The sequence below is a fragment of the Equus caballus genome, chromosome 11 (assembly GCF_041296265.1).
Source record: "Equus caballus isolate H_3958 breed thoroughbred chromosome 11, TB-T2T, whole genome shotgun sequence".
Classification (NCBI taxonomy): Eukaryota; Metazoa; Chordata; class Mammalia; order Perissodactyla; family Equidae; genus Equus; species Equus caballus.
The window spans coordinates 41,878,816-41,901,013 of NC_091694.1; the positions used below are offsets into that span (position 1 = coordinate 41,878,816).

The window sequence follows — 22,198 nt, forward strand, 5'->3', positions numbered from 1 at the left end:
ATGGGCTCTTCTCTGAATGGACACCTGGCCTCTGTGGCGTACATCGGTGTTTGGTGGATTTAGTCACTGTGAGTCTGTAGTTCACCTGTGGGAGTCCTGCTAAAGTTCAGATCTGGGTCAGAGAGGGACAGGACTCTGGTGCATGATTAGTTTTGCAGGATCGTGTCAACTTGGAGGGCTGCTGATCACCCTTCCCTGGCAGCCCTATCTCTGGGCACCACTTTTCTGAACATGAGCCAGGCACATGAGCCCTTTTGATGTTGATGGAGCCAGGACTTCAGGGTCTTCTCTCCCCTGCAGCTGGAAGGAGGACGGTGTCTGCTCCAGAGGCCTCAGTGGGGCTTCATTTTCCATTCCGATTTCTTCCATCTGTATCCAGGCAGCTACTGGGTCAAGGACAAGTGGCTGAGCCCCTGCTCTCAGCCAGGCCCTCACCTACTTCCTGGACATCACAACTCCCCCAAACCAGCTGCTGCTCTGAAAGCTGGCCCAGAGGCCAAGACCAGAGGCTGGAGACCCCGTGTCAGGTGAAGGTCAGGGCTGGCCGGTGAGGCAGGGACAGGGTTCCAGAGTTGGGGGAGCCAGAGCTCAGAGCTGTTCTTTAAGCTCTGATGGGGATCCACCCCAGCTTTCCAAAGTGAGACTGTCCAAGGCTGGTGAGACGTCAGGCATCTTCTCTCATCCCATCTCTAGGACACAGTTGCATTGACTGAACTGAATTTTTCTGAGTGTCTCCAGGACACAACCGAAGTGCTTCTTCAGAAATTAGCTAGCAAAGGAGAGCTGCTATTTCTCGTCTGTCTTATATTCCCCAAGCCTGGAACAAGCCTGGAGCTTAGGAAGTGTTAGAAGATGGATGGTTTAGATGAATGGATAAATGGACATAGTGACAGATGAGTAGTTGAATGAATAAATTAATGGGAGAATGCATTAACTCACCTGCCGCTTTCTAGGCCCAAGTCTTTGCAAAAGGTGCTGAATATCGTTGTTACTATCACCTTCATAGCTAATTATGCTGATTCCAGGCACCTCCACTTCCATTATCCTGTGGGTACAGTGTATTAACTTGGCACACAATTTCTAATTTAATTCTCACAGCATCCCCTCAAGGTAGGTTATACTATCCTCATGTCACAAAGATTAAGTAATTGGGGCCAGGTCCCACAGTTCGAATCCAGTCAAACTTTGAACCCAGGTCTGTATGATTCCAAAGCCCTGCCCCAAATTAGATTACAAAAAAGATGTGATTCCTGCCCACAAGTGGCTGACAGTGACATTCTAAGCACATGAGTTCAGTAAATGCTACTCGCTGGCCTGAGTTCCCCCAATACCTGAATGGTTCCATTTCCAGCTTTGTCAACTCAGCACCCTGGACAGCGCCTGGAACTTCCAAGTGTTTGTTGAGGGAGGGAACGAATAAAGCAATGAATTAATACCGGATTGTGACAGCCTCTTCCCTCAGTGTGGGGCAGGAACCCTGAGTGGCTCACACTGCTCTTGGCTTTCAGCCCTCGGAGTACAACAAGTGGAAGTTCACCAACAGCCCCACATTCCTGGAGGTCCTGGAAGAGTTCCCGTCCCTGCGGGTGTCTGCTGGCTTCCTCCCCTTCCATCTCTATATTCTGAAACCCCGGTGCTACTCCATCAGCTCCTCCAGGGACCGCACACCCACAGAGGTCCACCTCACCATAGCTGTGCTCCCGTACCACACCTGAGGTAAGGCTGGGGCAGAGGCTCTGGGGCCGTTCAACTCTGCTATTTACAGACAGCTCTCCAACATCTCTGAGCTTTTGTCTCCTCATGTGTTAAACACTCACCTTTGCTGTTCACAGAAGGAGGAGGTGTGAGGGAGAGATTACTATGAACTGGGCACTGAGCTAACCCTTTTGTATGTGTATTATCAGTAACCATGTGAGATGGGGACTGTGTGCATTTTACAGGTGAGGAAACTGAGGCACAAAGAGGTTAAGCCACCTGCGTAAAGCCACACTATTAGCAGGTAATAAGTGAGATTCAAACCCAAGTTGTCTGACTGCTGAGTCCAAGTTCTTAACCATCCTGCTTCACTCTGCTGTCATACTACTGTGAGGACGATTTAGTGGGATCGAATTAGCTAGGAAGATGATAGTAATAATGATATTCAGCACCTTTCGCAAAGACTTGGGCCTAGAAAGCAGCAGGTGAGTTAATGCATTCTCCCATTAATTTATTCATTCAACTACTCATCTGTCACTATGTCCATTTATCCATTCATCTAAACCATCCATCTTCTAAAACTTCCTAAGCTCCAGGCTTGTTTCTTAGTGGGAGCCCAATGAGTCTTCATCTTCCTGACATTCCAGCCAAAAACAGGGGTGATCCTGTCTGGATTGTTCATTGACTACCTCCCTCACTCACTCAGCAGTGATGTATTTCACAGGTCTCTGTGCTTGGAACCATGGTGGAAACAGCACATGTTGCCTCTGCTTCTTGGAGCTTCCCATCTAGAGGGGACAATGAAGAGAGAGCATGGAAATAGACGACTCTTGTTATGTGGGTGCTAGGAAGAGGAGCGCAGGGGGTGTGAGGGCAGAGGATGAGGGGTGGGCTCACATAGGCTGGAAGGTCCAAACCTTGTCAATTAGGGCGGGCTCCTCCACTGCATGAACCGTGCCCCTGCTGTGCCCTCCATAACTGAGCATTGCGTGGGTTGGAAAGCTGGGAGCTAGCCCACACCTCAGAGCCCTCTGTGCTTGGACCAGCACTGTCACACAGTTTCTAAAAACTGGGCAGAGGCCTAATTGCTCTGCCGGAGACCATCAGCCCAGACCAAGTCTCCATCATCAGATCAAGAGAGGACAGGCAGGCACATGCTTTGAGAGCAAGATTCCATCCAGAGGAAAACCAAAGGGACTTCTCAAGTTGGGTGGAGGTCCCCTATAATGCTGGGCCATTGAGAAGGGAATGTAACCCAGAGAAAGATGGAGCTTCCACAAGCCCAGGAGGGGTCACTCGAGAAGACAGAGACATTTCAGAGCAACTGAATGCTCAGGAGGTTGTCCATCACCCAGGCCTCCTACCAGCAAGGGCTATACTCGTGGAGACGCTCTGGGTCAGTGACTGTGGCCACCCTGTGGGACCACTTTATGCTACTGTCATTGGAGCTGAGTGCCAGGCTGGGCGAGTCCCAGAGAAACTCTTGGAGGGAGCACTGGAGTAGGAGTCGGGGAAGCCGAGCTGTGACCTGACTCCACTGCTGCCTGAGTGACCTTGTACAGGTCATTTTCCCTCTGAGACCCAGTTTCTGAAGTGGCCGAAGGAGAGGTTTTCAGACTCTCTGGTCCCTTCCAGCCATTACCAGCTCTGGGTGTATAGAGGGTGGATCTCAGAACCAGGAGGAAAACAGCCCCTCCTTAAAGCCGGCAGAGCTCCTGAGAGGGCTGTTGGAGGAGGCACATCAGTGTGGCAGGAGCTGCTGGGACAGGTGCCGCACGGGCGCTAGGGGGCGATGTTGTCAGATCTGTCCTATCCCTGCCGATGGACAGGGCCCCCCTGCACCAGGGCATCTGCAGCACATGGTTTTGTAGCCTGAAGCTGCTTGACCCCGTGAGCTGCTTTGTGCGGAGCTAAGTCCCCCTCTGGTTTGTCCAATGTGGAGTCACTGGGCCATGGGACTTCTGGGTTGAAAGGGAGGGATCTGGGGTTTAGGTGCCATTCTGGGCCCCTTAGCCCATGAGAAGGCACTGGGCTCACACTGGGCCTCTCCGTTCTATCTCCTGCTATAGAGTATGGCCAAGTCTCTAGCAGGGGCATGGACAGAGATGCCAGTGGTGGTGGAGCCCAGGGAACAATGAGGCCCAGCTTTTTCACAAAGGGTCCCCATGGTGAAGTGACGGTGTCTCTAGACAGGGGAATGAAGCAGCCTGCAGGAGTTGAGAAAAATTGTTTGAGCTCATTGTCTCCATCCCCCCACCACTATGACCCCTAACCACACCCCCAGGTCCTCAGTCCTTCTCCTGTGTGTGCATCAGTCGACAGTGCCTGAGGACTGGGGCCTCTCTCTTTCTGTCCCCCTCAGTGACGGTGGCTTCTAGCTCCCTGAGGACCACTCCCATCCTTGCACCCTCATCGGGCCTAGCATGGGCATCGCCCACTTCTGCAGTTTCTGACTGCAGTGGCTCCATGATGCCGAGAAGAGAGGTACAGCTGGAGAGCTCCTTGGAGGTGGGAAGGGGGCACCTGTTGACCAGCACCCGCCTGGGAGCAGGACTGGAGCTGTGGGAGAGTTGTGCCACCACCCAACAAACAGTCACTGGCCCCTCTCCCAACTTTGCCTCAGCCTGTGTGGACAAGTGATCTGAACACCCTGGGCCTCAGGTTCCTCATCTGTAAAGTGGGAAAGTACTACATTGGATGCTTAGGGGGATGAAATGAGATTTCTGGTTGAGGCCCCAGCTCCTCAGGCCTTGAGCTGGGACCCGCCCTTGGTGGCCACCCTGGTAACTGCACCCCGCTGGGTCTTGCAGGGCTCCAAGGTGGCCCCATGACCCTGATGTTCGGGTGCAGCCACCCAGATGAGGACCACCTCTATCAGGAGGAGATGCTGGAAATGGCCCGGAAAGGGGTGCTGCATGAGGTGCACACAGCTTGTCCTCACCCGCCTGGCCAGCCCAAGGTAAAGGCAGCAGCTGCTGGGGTAGTGGGGGAGCCTTCAAAGCTCAGACTATGGGGGATGCCTGGCTCCCCACACGCCCCTCACACCTCTGAGCCTTCATCTCCTCAGCTCTAAAGGGAGGCGGGTAGATATTACGTTCACTCTTCCAGGAGAAGAGACAGGGCCTGAGACGTTCAGGACCCAGTCAGGGGCACATAGTGGGTTCATCCCAGTGCCCAGCCCCGTGAAGGTCCTCCTCCCAGGATATGTGACTACCCAGGGAGAGCTGGTCCAGGCCAGCTTCACGCTCAAGCACAGCAAGGCTGGAGGATAGCTGCTGCTCCCACCACGGCCCGTGGGCTCTACTGCCCCAGGGGGCACTTTGCCGTGTGAGCCTGGGGAGTTGGGACTGATTCTTGGCTCAGTCCTTGTGAATTTGCCCCATCAGAGCTCCTCACAGATCCACTGCTCCACGCCTATTGCTGAGGTCACTGGCATCTTGTGTGGAACAAGAGCAGAGAGTCGCCGATGGACTTCTGGGCTTCTGTGTAATGGGGAGCCCAGGGCTCTGTGCCCTGCTCTGAATGACAGTGGGGTTCCCAGGGACAGGCGGCCCCGAGAGGCTCCCTTCTATGGGGGGTGGGTACCTGGGCCTCACTGGGCAGGGGAAATGGCTCGAGTGATGCCTCTTTGAAGCTTGGTGAATTCTGAATCAATCCAGGAGCCCCACTGGATGGTCAGCTCCTTGTGACCGTCCATCACCACAGTCCCAGCCCAGCCCTTGCCAGTCAGGGTGTCAGTGCACCTCCGCATCCCAATACTGGTCCCTGTGCAAGGTCCTGGCTGGGAGGGTGCTCACTCTGCTCCTGAGGGTGCAGCCCATCATGCCCCTGCCCACCTCCCCATGGCCAGCAGGCCCGACTGCAAGCTTTTCACCCAGCGGCAGGGGCCGGGACCCACCATCTCCTCTGGTTTCAGGTCTACGTTCAAGACATGCTGCGCCAGCAGCTGGCTGGCGAGGTGCCTCACGTACTCCATGAGGAGCAAGGCCACATCTATGTCTGTGGGGACGTGCGCATTGCCCGGGACGCGACCCACAACCTGAAGCAGCTGGTGGCTGCTAATCTGAGTCTGAGTGAGGAGCTGGGCAGGGGCCATTTTTTCCAGCTTAAGGCATAGCAACTTGCATGTGGGTTAGGGATGGAGGTCAAGGGCACGGGCCAGGGAGCCAGGACTCCAGAGTTAGGCTCAGAACAGTCTTGGACCCCAAAGGAATCCTACAGGTGGCTGGAGGTCAGGGCTGGCCGGGCAGTGAGAGGCCTGACTCTGCATCCTGGTCTGTTATTTAGTTCAACAGAGGCAAATGCCTTGCTTTATGACAAGACTTCTCAGAGCCTCTAACATACTCTGTGCATCGTGACACTTCAAGGTGGTAGCAAGTACGCAGCATCTCCCAAATGCATTTATCTCAGAGCCACATTTCCTGGAGCCTCTGGAGGGACAAGTTCTGGGCAGGCCTCACTGTTCATCATAACCTTGGGAGATGCTTAGACGTCCACATCACAGCAGGCGCCGATGGGAGGGAAAGATCCCAGTTTAGATCCCACATGATCTAGGCTCGGCAGTGGGAAGGCAATGGCTCAGGGGTGTACATGTGACAGGGAAGCGGGGAACCCCAGGGGCTCATCCCAGCCTGGACCTGATGAACGAGAGGTGGCTGGAGCAGCAGAGCTCACACACTGGTCTCTGTTTCCCCGTAAAGAGCCAGAAGCGCTACCATGAAGACATCTTTGGTGCCACAGTTCCCTACAAGCTGAGAAAGGATGGGGCCACAGGGCAGCCCAGCCATCCCAGAGTGCCATCAGCCCCAGGGAAAAGTTAAAGCTGCTGCCACAGAATTCAGTGACGGAGCCAACTCTGGATTACAGCCAGCGGAGATGGAGGGAAATTATCCCCAGCCTCACATCTTATTCCCCCATCTCCTTCCCGCCAACCCTTTTCTTGACCACATACCAAGTCATAGCCTGGACTGAGTGGAACCTCCTGTCTGTCTTGAGTCCACCCGTCCCTGGATAATGGAGAGTTGGGTCTCCCTGGTCCCTTGGAGACAATCTGCAATGCCAGGCACATCGAGTGGGAGCAGATGGAACCGGTTTCTGATTGCACCTCTTGGAGTGACCACCAGGCAGCTGTCGTACCACTCTGTATTAGCTGCCCCAAGTACAGTTATTTATGAGTCTGTATTTAAGAAAAGCAAACCCAAGTCTGCTCCTACAGGCACTTGGACCTTCCTTGTATGACTCCTTGATGAAGATATTTATGTGAAATGCATTGTATTTTAACCACAGTGTGTGTGTGTGTGTGTGTGTGTGTGTGAGCAGTTGTTTTATAGGGAAAGCAGCCCTAAATTATGTAGGAGTGGGCACCGGTGGTGCCACAGCCTGGACAAATATCCCCCACAATGGGACATACCAGCTTGGCCACACTGCTTCTCTGAAATGGCCCCCAGGTACAGGGGCAGTACATGGAGCTGTGCACACATCTGAAAGCCTGGATGGGCTGAGGGAGCACAGGCTCGCCTGCAGGGCCTGAGCTCACCTCCCCCAGGAGGCCTCTCGCTTGGGGCTGTGGCAGGTGCCATTGCACGGGATGCCAGTTCTCTAGTGAAGGCCTGGACCACACCCCGACTTAGAAAGTCACTGTACTTTGCTCTGGGGCCGCCTGTGGCACGTGGGTGTAGCCAACAAGGATTTGGCATCTGGGTGAGAAAGCAGGTGAGGTCGGGCTGTGTGTCAAGGACTGGACAGAGAGTGAAGGACACACATCTTCCCTGGGGAAGGCTTCTCAGGGGCTGAGCCAGGTTTCCTTCTCCAGTGAGAACGAGGAAGGAACTCAGCCGGGTGCTCAGTGGGGTCTGGACAAATCTGGCCCCAGCTTGGCTTTGGTCTCTGCTTCATTGGCTCCATGCCCACTTCTCCCCTCCCAGCTCCTACTCAGATGGTAGGGGGATAGGGGTGTGGAGAGAGGGACATGCCAGCCTCCAGTGTCCAGCAGGGCATCCAGGACAAGGTCAAGAACGTGGTCACCTAGCCTCTTGCCTCTCACCCTCCTACGTGTATGCAAACCCCCTGGGCTCTCGTCCCAGTGCAGACTCTGACCCAGCAGGTCTGCCCCGGGCCCGAGCTGCTGTGTTTCTAACAAGCTCCCAGGTGCTGCTGCTGCTGGGCTGAGGACTACGCTTTGAGCCCCACCCTGGTTCCCGAGGTGCTAGACTCTTGATGGAGGTGGCAGGACGTGTTGGCATCATGTGGGCACAGACCCGGGCCCCCTGCACTAGCTCAGCGGCGGGCAGAACCCCACACACGGAGCCACTTTCCCCAACACACCCCAAATACTAAGGCCAAGGGGCCCACAGCAGAACCCCATAAACAGGCTTTTCTTCCGAGTCAGCTTCTCCTGACCCCACCTGCCGCCTCCTCCCACTAGGACAAGGGGTTCTGATGAGCTGGCCCTGCCATCTGGCCTCCCAGCCCTGCCTCAGACCCCATGGTCTCTGGCCCAGCCCTTGGCCCATCTCGGGGCTATTTCCTGGGTTCACTTCTGTTCCCAAGTTTCCTGCGTCACAGATTCCTGCCCAAGAGGCCTGAGCCCAGCCTGCTTTCTCCCACAGCCTTGTGGGGTTTGTGGGGGACCCACGGGGAGCAGGTGTTGATAACAGGACCCCCCCAGCCCCTGATCAAAATGAGAACATACTCTCTCTCTCAATCCGTCAGCCAGGGTCTCCCCAATTCCAGACTCCAAATGTCTCCAAGCACATTTAATAAACCACAACCAGCCCGTATGTGTGCTAACAAGCCTTTTTCTTTATTTCTTTGAAGGACGTGGGGAGGGGAGAGCCCCCTGCTGAGAGGGGTCCCATCAGTTGGAGGAAACCAGTGGGGTGTCATCAGGGAGCGTTCCTGGAGTGGGCGAAGGGCTGGTGCAGGTGCAGGAGAGGCTGAAGCTGGGAGACAGGGAGGGGCCGAGGAGACCACCTCCCCTGGGGAGTGAAGAGCAGCTGGCCTGGGACTGACTGGAGCTGAAAGGGCTGGGGATGCAGCTGAGAGGCAGACAGGGTGTAGGCCTGGGCCAGGCGCTTGGGAAGGCCCAGCATCCTCCCTTTCTGCCAAGGGGACTGAACCTGGGGCTGCAGCCTGTGTGGACCACCCCTCTCCTCGGAGGGAGGGATTTGGGGCAGCTGGAACCCCAGGTCCTGCCCCGACCAAGGAAGGTGGTCCCAGCCAGCTGCCCTCGGCACTCTTGGCTGTCTGCAATCTCAGCAGGACCAGACAAGGGCATGGTCTCCCCAGAAAAGAGACCTCGGCAGGCTGGGGAGGGCTGGGGCTGGGGCAGGGACGGGGAAGGTGGAGGTGATGAGCAGATCCAGACAGCAACGTGCCCCAGCCCTCGACCCCAGGCCAGGGATCCCTCCTATGTCTGCAAACGAGTCAGCTTGATGTCACCAGCCACTTCGAGGACGTTGATGGCGTGCAGGTTCTTCAGGCGGTGGTTGTAGTCACACAGGTGCTGACCATCCACGTCTACCCTGAGGCAACGGGCTTCACATGTGATCCACACCTGGACACAGTGGCCACGTCATTTGCACCAACTTGTAAAGTCCTCAGACCTAAATGCAGGCTTCTGTCTCCCTCCCTCCTGCCTTCCTTACATCCTAATCGAGCAGGCCCCACACCTGCCTTCTACCCCGCTGAAAGATTCATTCTTCACTCAACGTGCCCCGGGCTCTCCTGCCCCCGTGCTTCTGCATATTCTGTTCCCACCGCCCAGAATGCCCTTCCTCTTGTGCTCCCAACTCTGCACCCCATGCCCACACAGATGACTGCGCATCCCCCTTCAGGATTCTCCCCCCTCCCTCCAGGAAGGCGAGCCCTCCCTCCCTTCCCCACCTCCTAACACCCTCCTAGTCGAGTCAGGTGCCCCCTCAGGCCATGTCCCCACCCCATCCTCATTCTGCAGCTGGACCCTGAGCCTCCAGGGCAGGAATGCTGGCTTGTCAGTCCACATCCCTAGAACCCGGTGCACAGGAGGGCTCTGTGCCTGCACTCCTGCAACGCCAGCCTCCTAACCTGTCTTTTCACCCCAAACTTTCTCCAGGAGGCCCTTGGAGCACGTCTGTGAAAATGTCATCATCCCCATCTCGATGGCTGACACTTGCATACTTCCTGCTCACCAGGCATGATGCTAAGTGTGTCACAAACACAATTTAATTTCATTCTTACTTCTCTATGAGATTGATGTTACTATTAGCTCATTTCTTAGATGAGGAAACTAAGACACAGAGCAGTTAAGTATCTTGCTCACACTCACACAGCTATTTGGAAATCAAAGTGTATCACCCTCTGGCTTGAAACACACCAAAACACTGTATTAAAATCCAAACTCCTTTCCATAGCCCTCACAGCCCACATCTGTCATTCAACCCTGGGTGGAGAGTATCAAGGCATATTTAAAGATTGAGAGGTCCAGCGTCACCCCCTCAATGGCTCAGGCAGGCCCAGGCATTGATTTTCCTTCTTTAAGCTCCTGGGGATTTGACTGTGTGGTCGGGGCTGAGAACACCTGCTCTGTGTGAGCCGGGCCTCAGCCGCCCCACCCACACCTCTCTGTCCTCACTGTCCACCTGGGAGCCCCAGTCGCCTGGTCCCAGACAGGCCACACCCAGGACTCCGCCCCCGCAGTAACAGCTGCTCCCTCCACTGCCCACCCCAACGCACTCGCAGTTCTTTGCCAGGCAGCTCCTTCTACAACTGGGGTCTCAATGGCACGGTGGCCTCCTCGGAGAGCTGTCCTCATCTAAGGCAGCGTGGCCCCTGCCCCGGGGCTCACTCTATCCCTCAATTCTGTTTGCTTTCTGCAGAGCACCTGTTCTTATCAGCAAGGGTCTGGCCGTGCGTTTCTTTCCTGCTTCCTCTGCCTCCTAAACTGCAGACTCCGTGGGGCAGGACCTTGTCTGTCTGCTCCATGCTGTACCCCCAGCCCCTGGGGTGCTTCCTGCACAAAGTGGGCCCTGAGAGAGTAGCTGAAATGATTGTGGAATGAATGAGTGAGTGAATGGAATGAATGAATGGGTGAATAAAGGGAGGACACCTCATTCTGGGGCTCCACCTGGCACTTATCGCTGTGTGACCTCAGGCCAGTAACCCGCACTTGTGAGTCTGTTTCCTCATCTGTAAAGAGCAGATGTGGGACAGTGGGACAGTAATAGTAAAATAATAACAACCAGTGGTTGAACACTTTCTCTTCTGTACGCAGCCCTCACCGCAGAGGCATCAGCTCCCATCTCATTCGAGGGGCCCCCAGACACCCCCACCCGTGCTCCATTTGCCCCATGAGAGCCCCTCTGAGCTGCAGGCTGGGGCAGCTTACCGAGAAGCTCCGGCCTCGGGTGAAGGGCATTTTTCCAGATAGAGTTTTCTCCACATGTCCCCAAGAGCCATCGATCTGTGTGTTGAGGACCACGGTTTTCTCTTTGAAAAGGGGTTTCAGGTGGAAGGCGACGTCACTCCCAGAGCGCAGGTTGATGTGGAACCTGGGGGTGGGTAGCTCACATGGACCTCCTCTGACCACTGAGCTCTAGGTCTCTGCCCCTCCCCCGCCTGCCCAGAGCCAGGGTGATGGCCAGAATGACCCTGGGCTGTCTCTCCTCCCCGCGAGCCCTGGCTTACGACTGAGCGCTGTGCAGGACGGTGCCTGACACGACAATGCTCTTGGAGGGGTACAGGCCACCCGGGATGCTGGTGAAGAAAGGCATCAGCTGTCGGGAGAAGAGGACCAGGTCAGCCAGTGGCAGCCAGAGCAGCCGCCACGGCAGGCACACCTTGTGCCAATTTCCATAAATTTGGACGGTCAACTGAGTTTGACAACCATGCCTGTGAGTAACATATTTTCAGGAAAGAACTCCATGACGTCTTTACTTGATTCGGTAAATGCCAGATGAAAACTTTCCACCCTTTCTCAAATGAATGAGCTTAAACTGTCATGAAAATACCTTTGGCCGGACACAAAAGGACACTTGGGCTGAAAGGGAAGGCCATATAGTGTGTTCATATGAAGGGACAATTTTAAATGTGAAGCTCCTGTTAACAGTCTTCTTGTTTACTTGGGTGTTTTTAGGAACCTCAGCTTCCTAGAGGACTGCTTCACTGCTGGCACTGCCCCTCGCCTCCCACCCTGCCCAACAGAGACAAAACCTCCACCCCTCCTGGGAACACAGTTATGTAGGCTGGGTTGGGATAGCCCATAGGAGGGGTGTGGGATTCTGTTGAAAAGAGACCAGGAAATTCAGTGTGGGAGTGACACACACACGGGCCCCACACAGTCGAAAGGGGATGCTCCAATGTGACACTGAGGTTGTGAGGCTTCAGCCCTTGGATTCTCCATCACTTCCTTCTCATGTCAGCCTTGCGGGACTCCCTGCCATGTCCTGGACCCCATCCCAGTCACCTGCCCCTCCACCCTGGGCAGCCCCACTGACTCCAGGCCTCCCGTCTGATGTGCACTGGCAGGAGGAAGAGCAGCAGCTCCATCCTGTGAGCAACAGTGACATCCTGGGGCTCGTCCTCAGGATGCAGGGCCTCCTCTCCACATGCTGGACCACTGCACTCTCTCTCAGTGACAGAAGGAGCCAATTTCCTGCTGGTGCCTAGGGGACCTGCGTCTGGGGCGACTGGGTGAGTCCAGCCTGGGGCAGACTCTGCTGTCCTCAGGAGAGTTTCACTCTCTGTCGCCTGAGCAGAGGGCCCTTCCCCAATGTCCCCAGTGCCCTGCTACACTGCTTTCTCCCTGAATCTGGGACCAGAGAATTCAGCCCTTGGGGAAGGGGGATGCTGTGGTGCTGTGAGCTGACCAGAGCTTTCAGACTTACTGGTGACATCTGTTCAGTGGCGTTTAGCTTTGAGTTAATCATTGATTGCTTCTGGAAGAAAGAAAACCAGGTTTTAAGCAGCCCTTACCAGCATGGAGACCACCACCTGCCCCCAGAGGGCACCACATAACACAATCCTCTGATGTGAGTTAATCCTGAGGGAGTAACCAGCCCTATGACCCCAAACAGACCCCCTAAATTGGAAGAAAGGGGTGTTTCTTCTCTCAGGGCAGGAAGTTGGGGCAAAGGTTTCCTCTGGAGAAGAAATATGGCTGCACTGTGGCCCCTGGCCTGTCTTTCTTCTCAGTGGAGTTTCTCCAGCACAGCCTCACTTGGCAGGAGGGATGGAAGGTGGGGCCTCGGTCTTCTGTGGCTGCCACAGTGGCAGAGGACTGAGCCAAGAAGTGACTTCTGGGTGTTTCCCAATTCATCAAGGTCCACCCCCAACTTCCTCTCCCCAGCACTCAGCCAGGCAGATGGTCAGGGGGTCCACCACCCTCCTTATGGACAGGGAGGACCTGATGCCTGTCCTGCCTCCACCTTTTAATCCACAGGAAGAACCAAAATGAAGAGGCTCTGAAGAGAGAACAACAGACTGGAAGTGGGAGCAGGATTGGCCGGCCTGATCCCTGGAGTCTGAAGGGATGAGGAAATCAAAATGGCGGTTTACTTCGGTGCCACACAAGGGTGAGACCACGGCAAAAATGTGGTCAGAAATGACCCCCTGACTGGCCCTCCCCTCCTTCCTGCTCCCATCAGCCTTCCTGAGCCTGTGGCCTGGATTTCCCCACCCTCCCAGGTTCACTGTGCTTAGGAAGGGGGTGGGGCCAGGGTGGGAGGAGGGGAGCATCCCCATTGGTGCCTCCAGAGGGAGAGGAGGACCTGTCTGATGCAGACCAGCCAGCTTCCCTGAACTCCCATTGCTTCCAGGGCCATATTTCTCCCAGAAGGTGAAAACTGGCATTTACTGAGGGCCTGTTGTGTACGAGGCTCGGGCTCCAGTGCTCTCTGAGGGAGGCAAGCTTAGCTCCTGTTCCACTAGTGAGGAAATGAGGCTCAGAAGGGTTCAGCGACTTGCCCAAGCTCGTCCAGGGAGCAAGCAATAACGTCCAAAAGGGTGCCCAGTTCTGTCTGGTTGTGTCCACCCACCCTGTCCTCCCCAGGCCAGGGCCCAAGTGGGGCTGCCCTGCAAGGGCTCCCCGGAGCCCCATCAGTCCTGCAGCCAGTGTGGCAGGAGGCAGGAGGCAAGTGCCCGAGCTGGACTGCGGTGGGCCACAGGAAGGCTGGGTGGACAGACACCCCTTCCCCCGCCCCCACTACTCCAGGAGCCTAAGGAGGGGCCGGGCCCTGCTCCCCTTCCTGTCCTGGACCCTGTGCCCCCACAGCTGACTGATCTTCTTGCCCTTACTGGTTTCCTCTTCTACTGCCCATGCAAACCACATTCCACATTCACATACTGGTGCCTCCTGTGTGCCTGGCACTGTGCAAGATGCTGGGGATACACACTGAGCAAGCCACAGTCCCAGCCTGCAAGGCTCAGGGGCAGAGGGAAGGAGCGGATGGAGTGATGAGGACAGACACGTAAGCACAGTTATACTGGGATGTGGTGACTGGCACTGCACAGAGATATACATTGTCCACTGGGACATGAGGGGCGGGGCGGCAGGGCATCCAGCGATTCCCAATCCAGGGAAGACGTCCCAGAGGAGTGACATTTCAGCAGAGCATTGAAGGGCCTTTAGGGGTTGACTGCAGGTGAGGTGGCAAATGGTGCTTTCAGCCCCGGGACAGCATGTGGAAAATCTGGTGGCCCCAGTGAGCCTTGAGTGAGCAGTGGAAGCTGCGTGAGCTTCATGGGGGAGGGCTGAGGCTGGAAGGTGCGCCGGGGCAAGACTGGGGAGGATGCTGCACATCCTGCTGGGGAGGCTGCCTCTGTTTAGAAGGATGTGGGTCCTTCAGGATTTTCAGCTGGGAGAGGATGTGACCAGATTTGCTTACAGGAAGGTCACTGCCACAGTGGGAGGGTGTGGGGGGAGTGGGAACTAGACCACGGTCCTCGTGACGTGGGGTCAGGGGGCCTGGACCAGGGCAGTGGTTTCAGGAGGGAGAGGCGTTGGTGCCCTGGAGAGAGATTAGGGGAGGGAGGGAAGAACCAGGACGACTCCTGGGTCCCAGCTCTGGGTGCCTGGCGGAGGGAGACAGGGACCCTTTGGTGGGGCCCTAGGCCCTGGCTGGCCTGCTGGCTGGAACCAGCCCCTGGGACCCTCTGACCTTCCTGCTAACTGCTCCACTTCCTGGACTTTCCTTGTTTAACTCACTTGGGGTTTGTACCCCTTGGGCTTGTGTGGGAAATGGGCAGCCTGGGAGAACTGCCTTGTGGAGAAGGCAGGCAGGACAGGGCTGTGCGGGTGTTCTGTTAAAGTAAAAGGCACCACGGGGTGAAGAGAAGCATTAATGAAGCCAAAGAAGAGCGGAAAGGCACGGACGGGGGCCAGAAGGAGAGAGCCAGGCAGGTGTGGGGTGGGGAGGGTTTTCAGGACTGCGTGGAGGGGCAGTGGGGATCATTAGGCTCCCGTGGGTGACAGCAGGATGGTCCCCCCTCTCTCTCTCTATATATATGCACCTTTCTCTTTCTCTCATTCTCCTCTCTCTCTCTCTCCATCTCTCTCTCTCACCCCTGTAGAGGAAACAGTTGAATATGAGGAATATGAGAGATGAGGACCAAAGAGAGAGGAGCTGATATTCGCTGAGGGCTTCTCTGTGTTGTCCCCATCTCAGGAGCGAATGGAAATATCGAAAGTGGTAACAACGTGTCCAATCCAGCCTCCTGGGCCCTGCAGGAATGTGGGCCCAGCATACCCCAGTCCTCATAATTTCACGGAAAGTCCAGAAATCAAGATTTGCATGTGATATTTCTTGATTTTTTTAAAAAAATTGTGGTAAAACATACGTCAAATGTACCATCTTAACCAATTTTAAGTTTACAGTGCAGTCACATTGTTGTGTAAACACCACCACCATCCAGCTCGAGAACTTTCTCATCTTGCAAAACTTCTCTGACCTTTTAGATGTTGGCAACACGTGCAAAACTTTTAAAACACAGAGAAGGTCAAGCAGACCCTGGTGTAGTCCCATGTGGTCCATTTCACAACCTCTGACATTTATTGCTCTGTGAACTTACACAAAAACTCGTGGGGCAGCAGCAACTATGCCCCTTCCACAGATGAGGAAACAGGCTGCGAGAGGCCAAGTCGCTAGTCTAAGATCCCACAGCCAATGAGGATGGCAGAGCTGGAATCTGAGCTGGATTCAGTTTGATTCCTAGACCTTGGTTCTTTCTGGACCCACACGGCTTCCTAACCCGGGTGGAAATAGAGAGTGACAGAGAGGAGTGGCTTAGAAGTCTGGGAGATGGAGACAGGTGCTCCAGACAGAGACAGTGACACAAGAAGGATGGGACGCGGGAGCTGGAGGTTTATCCCCAGAGTCACACATGGGGTTTGGGCTCACCCAACAGGGCCTAGACACAGCTAGACTGAGCCCACCCTGAGCCCCTGGGACAGGTGCCAGGTGGACCATCTGACCTGGAAGCTGATGGAGGACAGCTGCACAGTGCCGGTGACAGAGAGGGTGTCCACGCGGTGGAAGGGCACACGGTGTGGGTACCGCACAAAGGGGCTCCCGTTCAACATCACCTGCCAAGACAAGCACGTGTTTCAGGAGAGGGGTCCCAGGCCCGGGCGGGGAGCACACCTGGGCCTCTGGGACCCCTGCTTCTAGAAACTAAGACCATCCATTTCTTGTAGGTCAGGGGCACCAGGCTTCAGAGGTATGTCAGTTACAGGAACATGCCTGTGATCCAAACTCAATCTCTGCCTTGCTTTCGTTGTTGGCTTTTTAGTTTTTATGGTTGTTCGTTTATTGCAGTAGGTTTGTGCGTCTAATCATAGCTCACCTGGGTGTTATTTAAATACGTGTAAAAATGTTCATAGGGAACAGAGGAGAGGCGACCTCAGGCTGCACATGGAGGGGATGGGAACACGCACCTTCACAGAGATGTGTGCATACGGATATACACACTGCCACCCATATTCCTAAGCCCAGAGACAGGACTCTGTTGCAAAAGCAATTTGCAACCCCTTGCAAAACTAAGGCATTACTAGAACCTAGAGAAAGGCTGCAACAATGTTGCCAAAAAATGATGTTCTCAGGGACCTGGATGGATCAACAAATACAGCAGAGGAACAGAATGAATTTGGACTTTAAAGACCCAGGAGGCCAAAAAAGCCCATGGTGACTTGTCTGGTTCTTATTCCCTGAGGAAAAGAAGCAACAGGGGCACCTTTAGATGCAGGTGAAGGTGCAAACGGAGACTGCAGCCATCAGTAACACCCTTAAAGGAAATGGTCCTGTCATCTGTCTAATCAGCCAGATCTCAATGGGTGTGAATATTTCAAGGCTCTTCCCCAGGCCTGTTGGCGCTGAGGGGACAGGCAGCGGGAGGGAGGGGAGGAGAGCTCCTGCTCACCTGGAAACATGAGCTCAGCACCAGGAAGCTGAGCTCAAAAGGGCTCCTCCTCTGAAAGGGCAGGTGCGTCTTCTCCTCCTGCCCCCAGCGTCCTTTCTCCTTCGTGTTGCAGACCAAATAACCGCCTTCTTCAAATTGAGGGTTGAAGTGGAAGGCAATGTCATCGTCACTGCGGCCAGTCTGAAAGTTCACAGCAAACCTAGACGAGGGAAATCAGAGAGTCACCTGTAGCCTGGTTTACGCCAGTGGCGGGAACGGGGGGCCTCACCTTCGATTGGTGTCTGTCTGGGAACTTGCATGCGACCAGTGATCCTCAGTCTGTCATCATCTTTTCTGTTCACCTAATTACCACTTAGTGTATTTTTGTGCAATTATTGCATTTTGCATTTACAGTGTGACTTTTTAAAAATAAGTAGAAAGAGGGTAAAGTGTTGATACCAGATAGAGGAAGCATAGGTCTTGGAAACTAATTATAAATTTGTGTCAAAGATGGAAGTCGGGAAACGTGCCTAGAAGAGCCTTCAGCACCAGGTGGACACTGGTTGGAGGCCGGCCCACGTCTGCTCAATTAGGAAAGAAGAGAACAAACTTAAAGCACATGTGAAATTGATGGAACTATACCAACAAAGACAAGGTCTAAAAAGGGAGACATACCAAAAAATAAAATAAAAATGAGATAAAATAGGAGGCGTAGAACAAATGTGAAACTCCAGGTGTGAGAACTTTATCAAATTACATTTAATGGCAAATTTAAATATTTCAACTTTAGCCAAATGGTGGTTCTGAGGTAGACGAGGGCAGTTACGGGAAACAGAGGAAGGGAGATCTTGCACGTCCGGGTCATAGTGTGCAGAGTTCAACCCTGTAACATGATCACCTGCCTCTGGGCTTGCCTGCTTCTCTCCTTAGGCTGAGAGCTCCCGTCATCCCTATGTCTACGGGGACTCTATGTTAATGGTGCCAGCACGCTATTGGCAGATGGCAGTCGTGCCATTCAGTGTTGGCAAGGGCCAGGTCATACTCATCCGGCATGTCCAGGTGCAGGCAGCTTGGAGGGTGCTGGGTGAACCATCCTGAGCTGACAGTCACCATGGTTTGCTAACGGGCGAGGCTGCAGAGAAACCACAGTTCCAGGTACCTGGTTCCACTGGAGGCTAAAACAGTTCCACGGACAGTGATCTGAAGTCCCTCCTGGAGACCCCCTTGGATTGTCGCAGAGAAGGGGGCGACCTGCAGAGAAAAGACAGATTCTCCACTGAAGCCTCCGGAGGGAACAGGCTTGCTGACACTTTGAGTTTAGATTTCTGACCTCCAGAACTGAGACAACAAATTTGTGTTGTTTTAAGCCTGGCCACTAGGCTGCTATGGAATTTGGACCAGTGTCTGTGAGTGTATATGTGTGAGAGTGTGTGCGCGTGAGTGTGTGTGTGAGTGTGTTTTCCTGCGTGTGAGTGTGTGTGAGGCAGGGATCTCGGCAGGCAACAACACTCACTCTTGCTCTGTATGGCGCAGGAGGGTGGTTTTTGTGCTGGTTTTCTGGTCCACAGGCCTGGGCTCGCCTCCAGCTCCCGTGCTGGCAGCTCTGCTGTTGGGCGGTCACTGACCTGTCTGCACCCACGTCCCTCCGTGGGACGGCGGCACCAGAGCCCCAGCCTGGCTGTGGTCTTGGGAGGATTAGATGAGGAGCCACCTGGAAAGCCCTGACAGCAGCTGCTGTTGGTATCAGGGTGACTTCATCCCTGTGCCAGCTCAGAACTGCTCTCTCCTCTGGCCGTGCCTGGAGCCTGAGAATGTTTTCCTTCCCTTCCTATCCAGAAGTGCAGACAGCAGAGTCAGGCCCTACAGGCCAGAGGGTGGGCAGCCTCCTTCTGGAGGCCCAGTATCACCAGAGGGCGCCCAGCCCGCCTGGCAGAGGGGGCTCACCTACAGGAGGCAGTGCGAGGCTTACCGCCAGAGGGCGCTGCTGCCCAGAGGTCCCGAGGCCCTTCTGGCGGCGAACTTCCCTGTCTGCATTACCTCGTTATCCTCACAACAACCCAGGCCATTGTTAGTGCCACCTTCACAGATGAGGAGACCGAGGCACAGAAAAGTGTGGTAACTTGCCCAAAGCCACACAGCTGGCATCCTGGCTCCTGGCTCACTGAGCACTTCCCCAGACCAAACAGCGAGTCCTGTTCTGTCTGTGGTCGCAGCCTCGTCCAGGCCCTCTGGGGAGCTGGGACTGAGCAGAACAGCTGGCCGCCTGCCCTTCCCGCTGCACTTTGGAGGCAGCAGCATGGTCCCTGCTGCTGGAGGTCAGCGGGTCCCCAGGGAGCTCCTGGTGCCCATGGGGACCACACCAGTCCCCTTTCCTGTCCGGACTCCAAAGCCCTGTCTGAGCTCTCTGTTGCCCACGGGAGGACTGTCCTTCTGATTTGAAAAACCTGGCTTTTGAATCCAAGGACTAGAAAGTAAAAACCAGTCACCAGAATGATACAGTGGCAGGGCCTGGCCAGGGCTCCAGGATCCCCAACTGATGGAGAACACGCCCAGGGGGACATGTTCTGCCCCAGAGGCCCTGCTGCCTTCCTACCTTCCCCATTATCGCTCTCTGTGGGCACCTCTCTCCTCTGGGGTGAATCAAGGCACCTTCCTCCTCTGCCTCTTACCATCGGGGACCTGTGTCCAGTGGCCCCAACCTCTCTGAGCCGCAGTTCTTCCCTGTGTGACGTGGGGATGACCAGCCTCACGGGGTTGAAATGAGGCTGCCTGCAGACAGGGCCTCCACACAGGGGGCACAAAGGTGCAAAAGGCCGCCCTCTGTGCCCCACACTGCAGGGACAGCCCCACTCCTCTCACTCCCGACACGGCCCCTCTGCGGGCACCCTGGACCAGCCCTGGCCTGATGACCTCACCTCAGGGAGCACCAGCTCCTCGGGGGCCTTCCCTGCTGTGCCCAGATTCCTGCCAACACCGAGCCCTTCCGAAGCCCCGTGTGTGCCGGGCATGTGCAGGCACTCTAGAGATGCTGCCTCCCTTCATCCTCACCCCAACCCTGGGAGGGGGACAGGGTCACCCCATTCTACAGACATGGAAACTGAGGCCCACAGAGGTCAAAGGAGCTTGCCTGAGGTCATCCAGCTAGTCGGTGTCTGAACCCAGGAAGGCCAACACCAACGTAAGTTCCCTCGACTGCCATGCTGGGTTGTCATCCTCCCCAGAAGTCCTGTTTACTGCCCTTCATGCAAACAAAGCATCACTCTTCTCATCACTACTCACGCCTGTCTTCTACCCCCTCCACCAGCAGTAGGATCAGACCCCCCAGAGGGAGCTGAGGAACCCTTTGTCACACGCAGGAGTCCTGATGCTCATCACCCTCCAGTCCTGAGAGGCACAGGGGAGAGCAGTGTGGAGGAGAGGCTGTGTCAGGATCGCCCCATCTGGTATTCCTGCCCTTCTTGTGTTCTCTTTAGGATGCCCCCCTCCCCTGCCCCCTGCCTCCCAAGATTTGTTTCCTCAGAGCCCCAGAGCTGCTTCCCCCGGGCCAGCTCTACCCCATGCCCACAGCCCGGCACTCACTGGGTTCAGGTAGGGGGGCTGTGTGCTGCTGGCCATCTCTCCGCCACCTCTGTGGCCACCACTGCTTTTCACACCAGCCGGCCAGTCATCTGCACTGGGGAGGACTTTGCAAAGACATAGATACTAATGCGATTTGGCAGTTATTCAATGGGGAGGAGCCAGAAGCAAGAGGAGGTGGATCTAGAGAAAGAGAGAAGGGTAGAGTCCCGGGGAAGGTAAGGTGATGGTGGGACCCGGGGAGAGGGAAGTGGACATTGCCCACCCCACTGACCCTTCCTCCTCCCCCCTCCTGTGATGCCCCCCTGAGACTGAATCATATCTGGTCATAGAGGTTCAAACTGCCTGACCACACTGACATGACTGAGTTTCTAGATGATACTGCCCATTAGTATGTAACTGTCTCCTGAGGATGCTCTGTCAGTGTCCAGAAAGCAGTGGGGCTACTTGACAGGGCCTGTGGGGCTGCACATGCCTGTGCCCAGGGTGGTGGTGGTGGTGGGAAGGCCTGGTGATTCCCATCTGGCACACAGTAAATTGAGGCTCAAAGAGTCTAAGGGCCATGCTCAAGGTCACACAGCTCACTAGTGGCAGCCTGAGCTATAGGAGGATACTTAGGGTCTCAGAAAAGTATTTCTCCCTTTTAAGATTTTATTTCTTGTACAAAAACATAATCATGTAGAAAGAAATGTTTGCAAAGAGAAAACATCATAATGGAGATTGTCGCCCAGGAGTATTGTGGTGCCCTGGGAGCTTCTGAGCATCTCTCTACGAGTTTATCTCCTTCTTTTCTTTTCTTCTCTGTTTTTTCTGGGCTTCAGAATGGAGAGACAGGAGAAGTCTTGGACATAAGAGAACATTCCAAGTGACATGGGGGTGGGGGAGACATATTAAATAAACTGTCCTTCATTGGCTCTAGCACCTGGTTAGGGGACAGGATTGAGTGAGAGCGTTGAGCAGGATAGGCTGGGTCGGGCAGTGGGGAGGGGGAGGGTGAAGTCAAGCAGCTCCTTGTAATGTGCTAGGCAGAGGCCCAGGGGTCAAGCCAAGGGAAGCAGTTCAGGGTCATTCAGGCCCCGGTGGGTAGAAGGAAACCCTAGGCCGAACATCTGTCTACACCCCTCTTCCTCATGGCACCTGGCTTGATGTCCCAGAATTTGCAAAGACAGACTTCTTTGAGACACTTCTATAGACTGAGGCCACGTGTCCCCTTGCTCACCCTCCATCCCCACTATATTCCTGCATCCACCAGAGTTTGAAAGGATTTAAGGGGCAGACAGCACAGTTGGAGAAGAAAAGAGGGAAAGGAAGGGAAGTTCTTTGGGACACCGGAACAATGTCATCATTGATTGGCATATAGAACAACTGGAACTCCCATTCACTGCCAGGTTGGAGTGTAAAATAACATAACTTTGGAAACTTCTTGGCAGATTGTATCAAAGTCAAATATCTACTTCTCCTATGTCCCGGCTAGACGTTTACCCAAGAGAGGTAAAGACGCACATGTGTGTTCACAGCAGCTTGACTCACCATAGGCCCAAACTGGAAAAAACACACA

At 54.9% G+C, this 22,198-nt stretch overlaps 1 protein-coding gene and 1 pseudogene across 1 annotated transcript; one reads left to right on the forward strand and one right to left on the reverse strand.

Moving 5' to 3' along the window:
- LOC111775750 (nitric oxide synthase, inducible-like) lies at window positions 1-6,548 on the forward strand (annotated as a pseudogene).
- Window positions 6,549-8,476: 1,928 nt separating this feature from the next.
- On the reverse strand, window positions 8,477-20,781 carry LOC100071952 (galectin-9B). The gene is made up of 8 exons (XM_070226429.1): window positions 20,644-20,781; window positions 18,224-18,315; window positions 17,086-17,284; window positions 16,142-16,252; window positions 12,558-12,608; window positions 11,359-11,447; window positions 11,060-11,222; window positions 8,477-9,250 (listed from the first exon to the last, which is right to left on the reverse strand). Exons 1-8 carry the CDS (start codon window positions 20,677-20,679, stop codon window positions 9,104-9,106), a joined length of 888 nt encoding a protein of 295 aa, XP_070082530.1. The 5' UTR covers window positions 20,680-20,781; the 3' UTR covers window positions 8,477-9,103.
- Between the last annotated feature and the right edge of the window lie 1,417 nt (window positions 20,782-22,198).

Coding starts and splice junctions, on each gene's coding strand:
- LOC100071952 (XM_070226429.1), bottom strand. CDS start 20,679: ATGGCCAGCAGCACACAGCCCCCCTACCTGAACCCA. Junction 16,253..17,085: donor TGCTGAGCTCATGTTTCCAG/GTGAGCAGGAGC, acceptor TTGTCTTGGCAG/GTGATGTTGAACGGGAGCCC. Junction 9,251..11,059: donor CCCGAGGCCGGAGCTTCTCG/GTAAGCTGCCCC, acceptor CACTGTGTCCAG/GTGTGGATCACATGTGAAGC.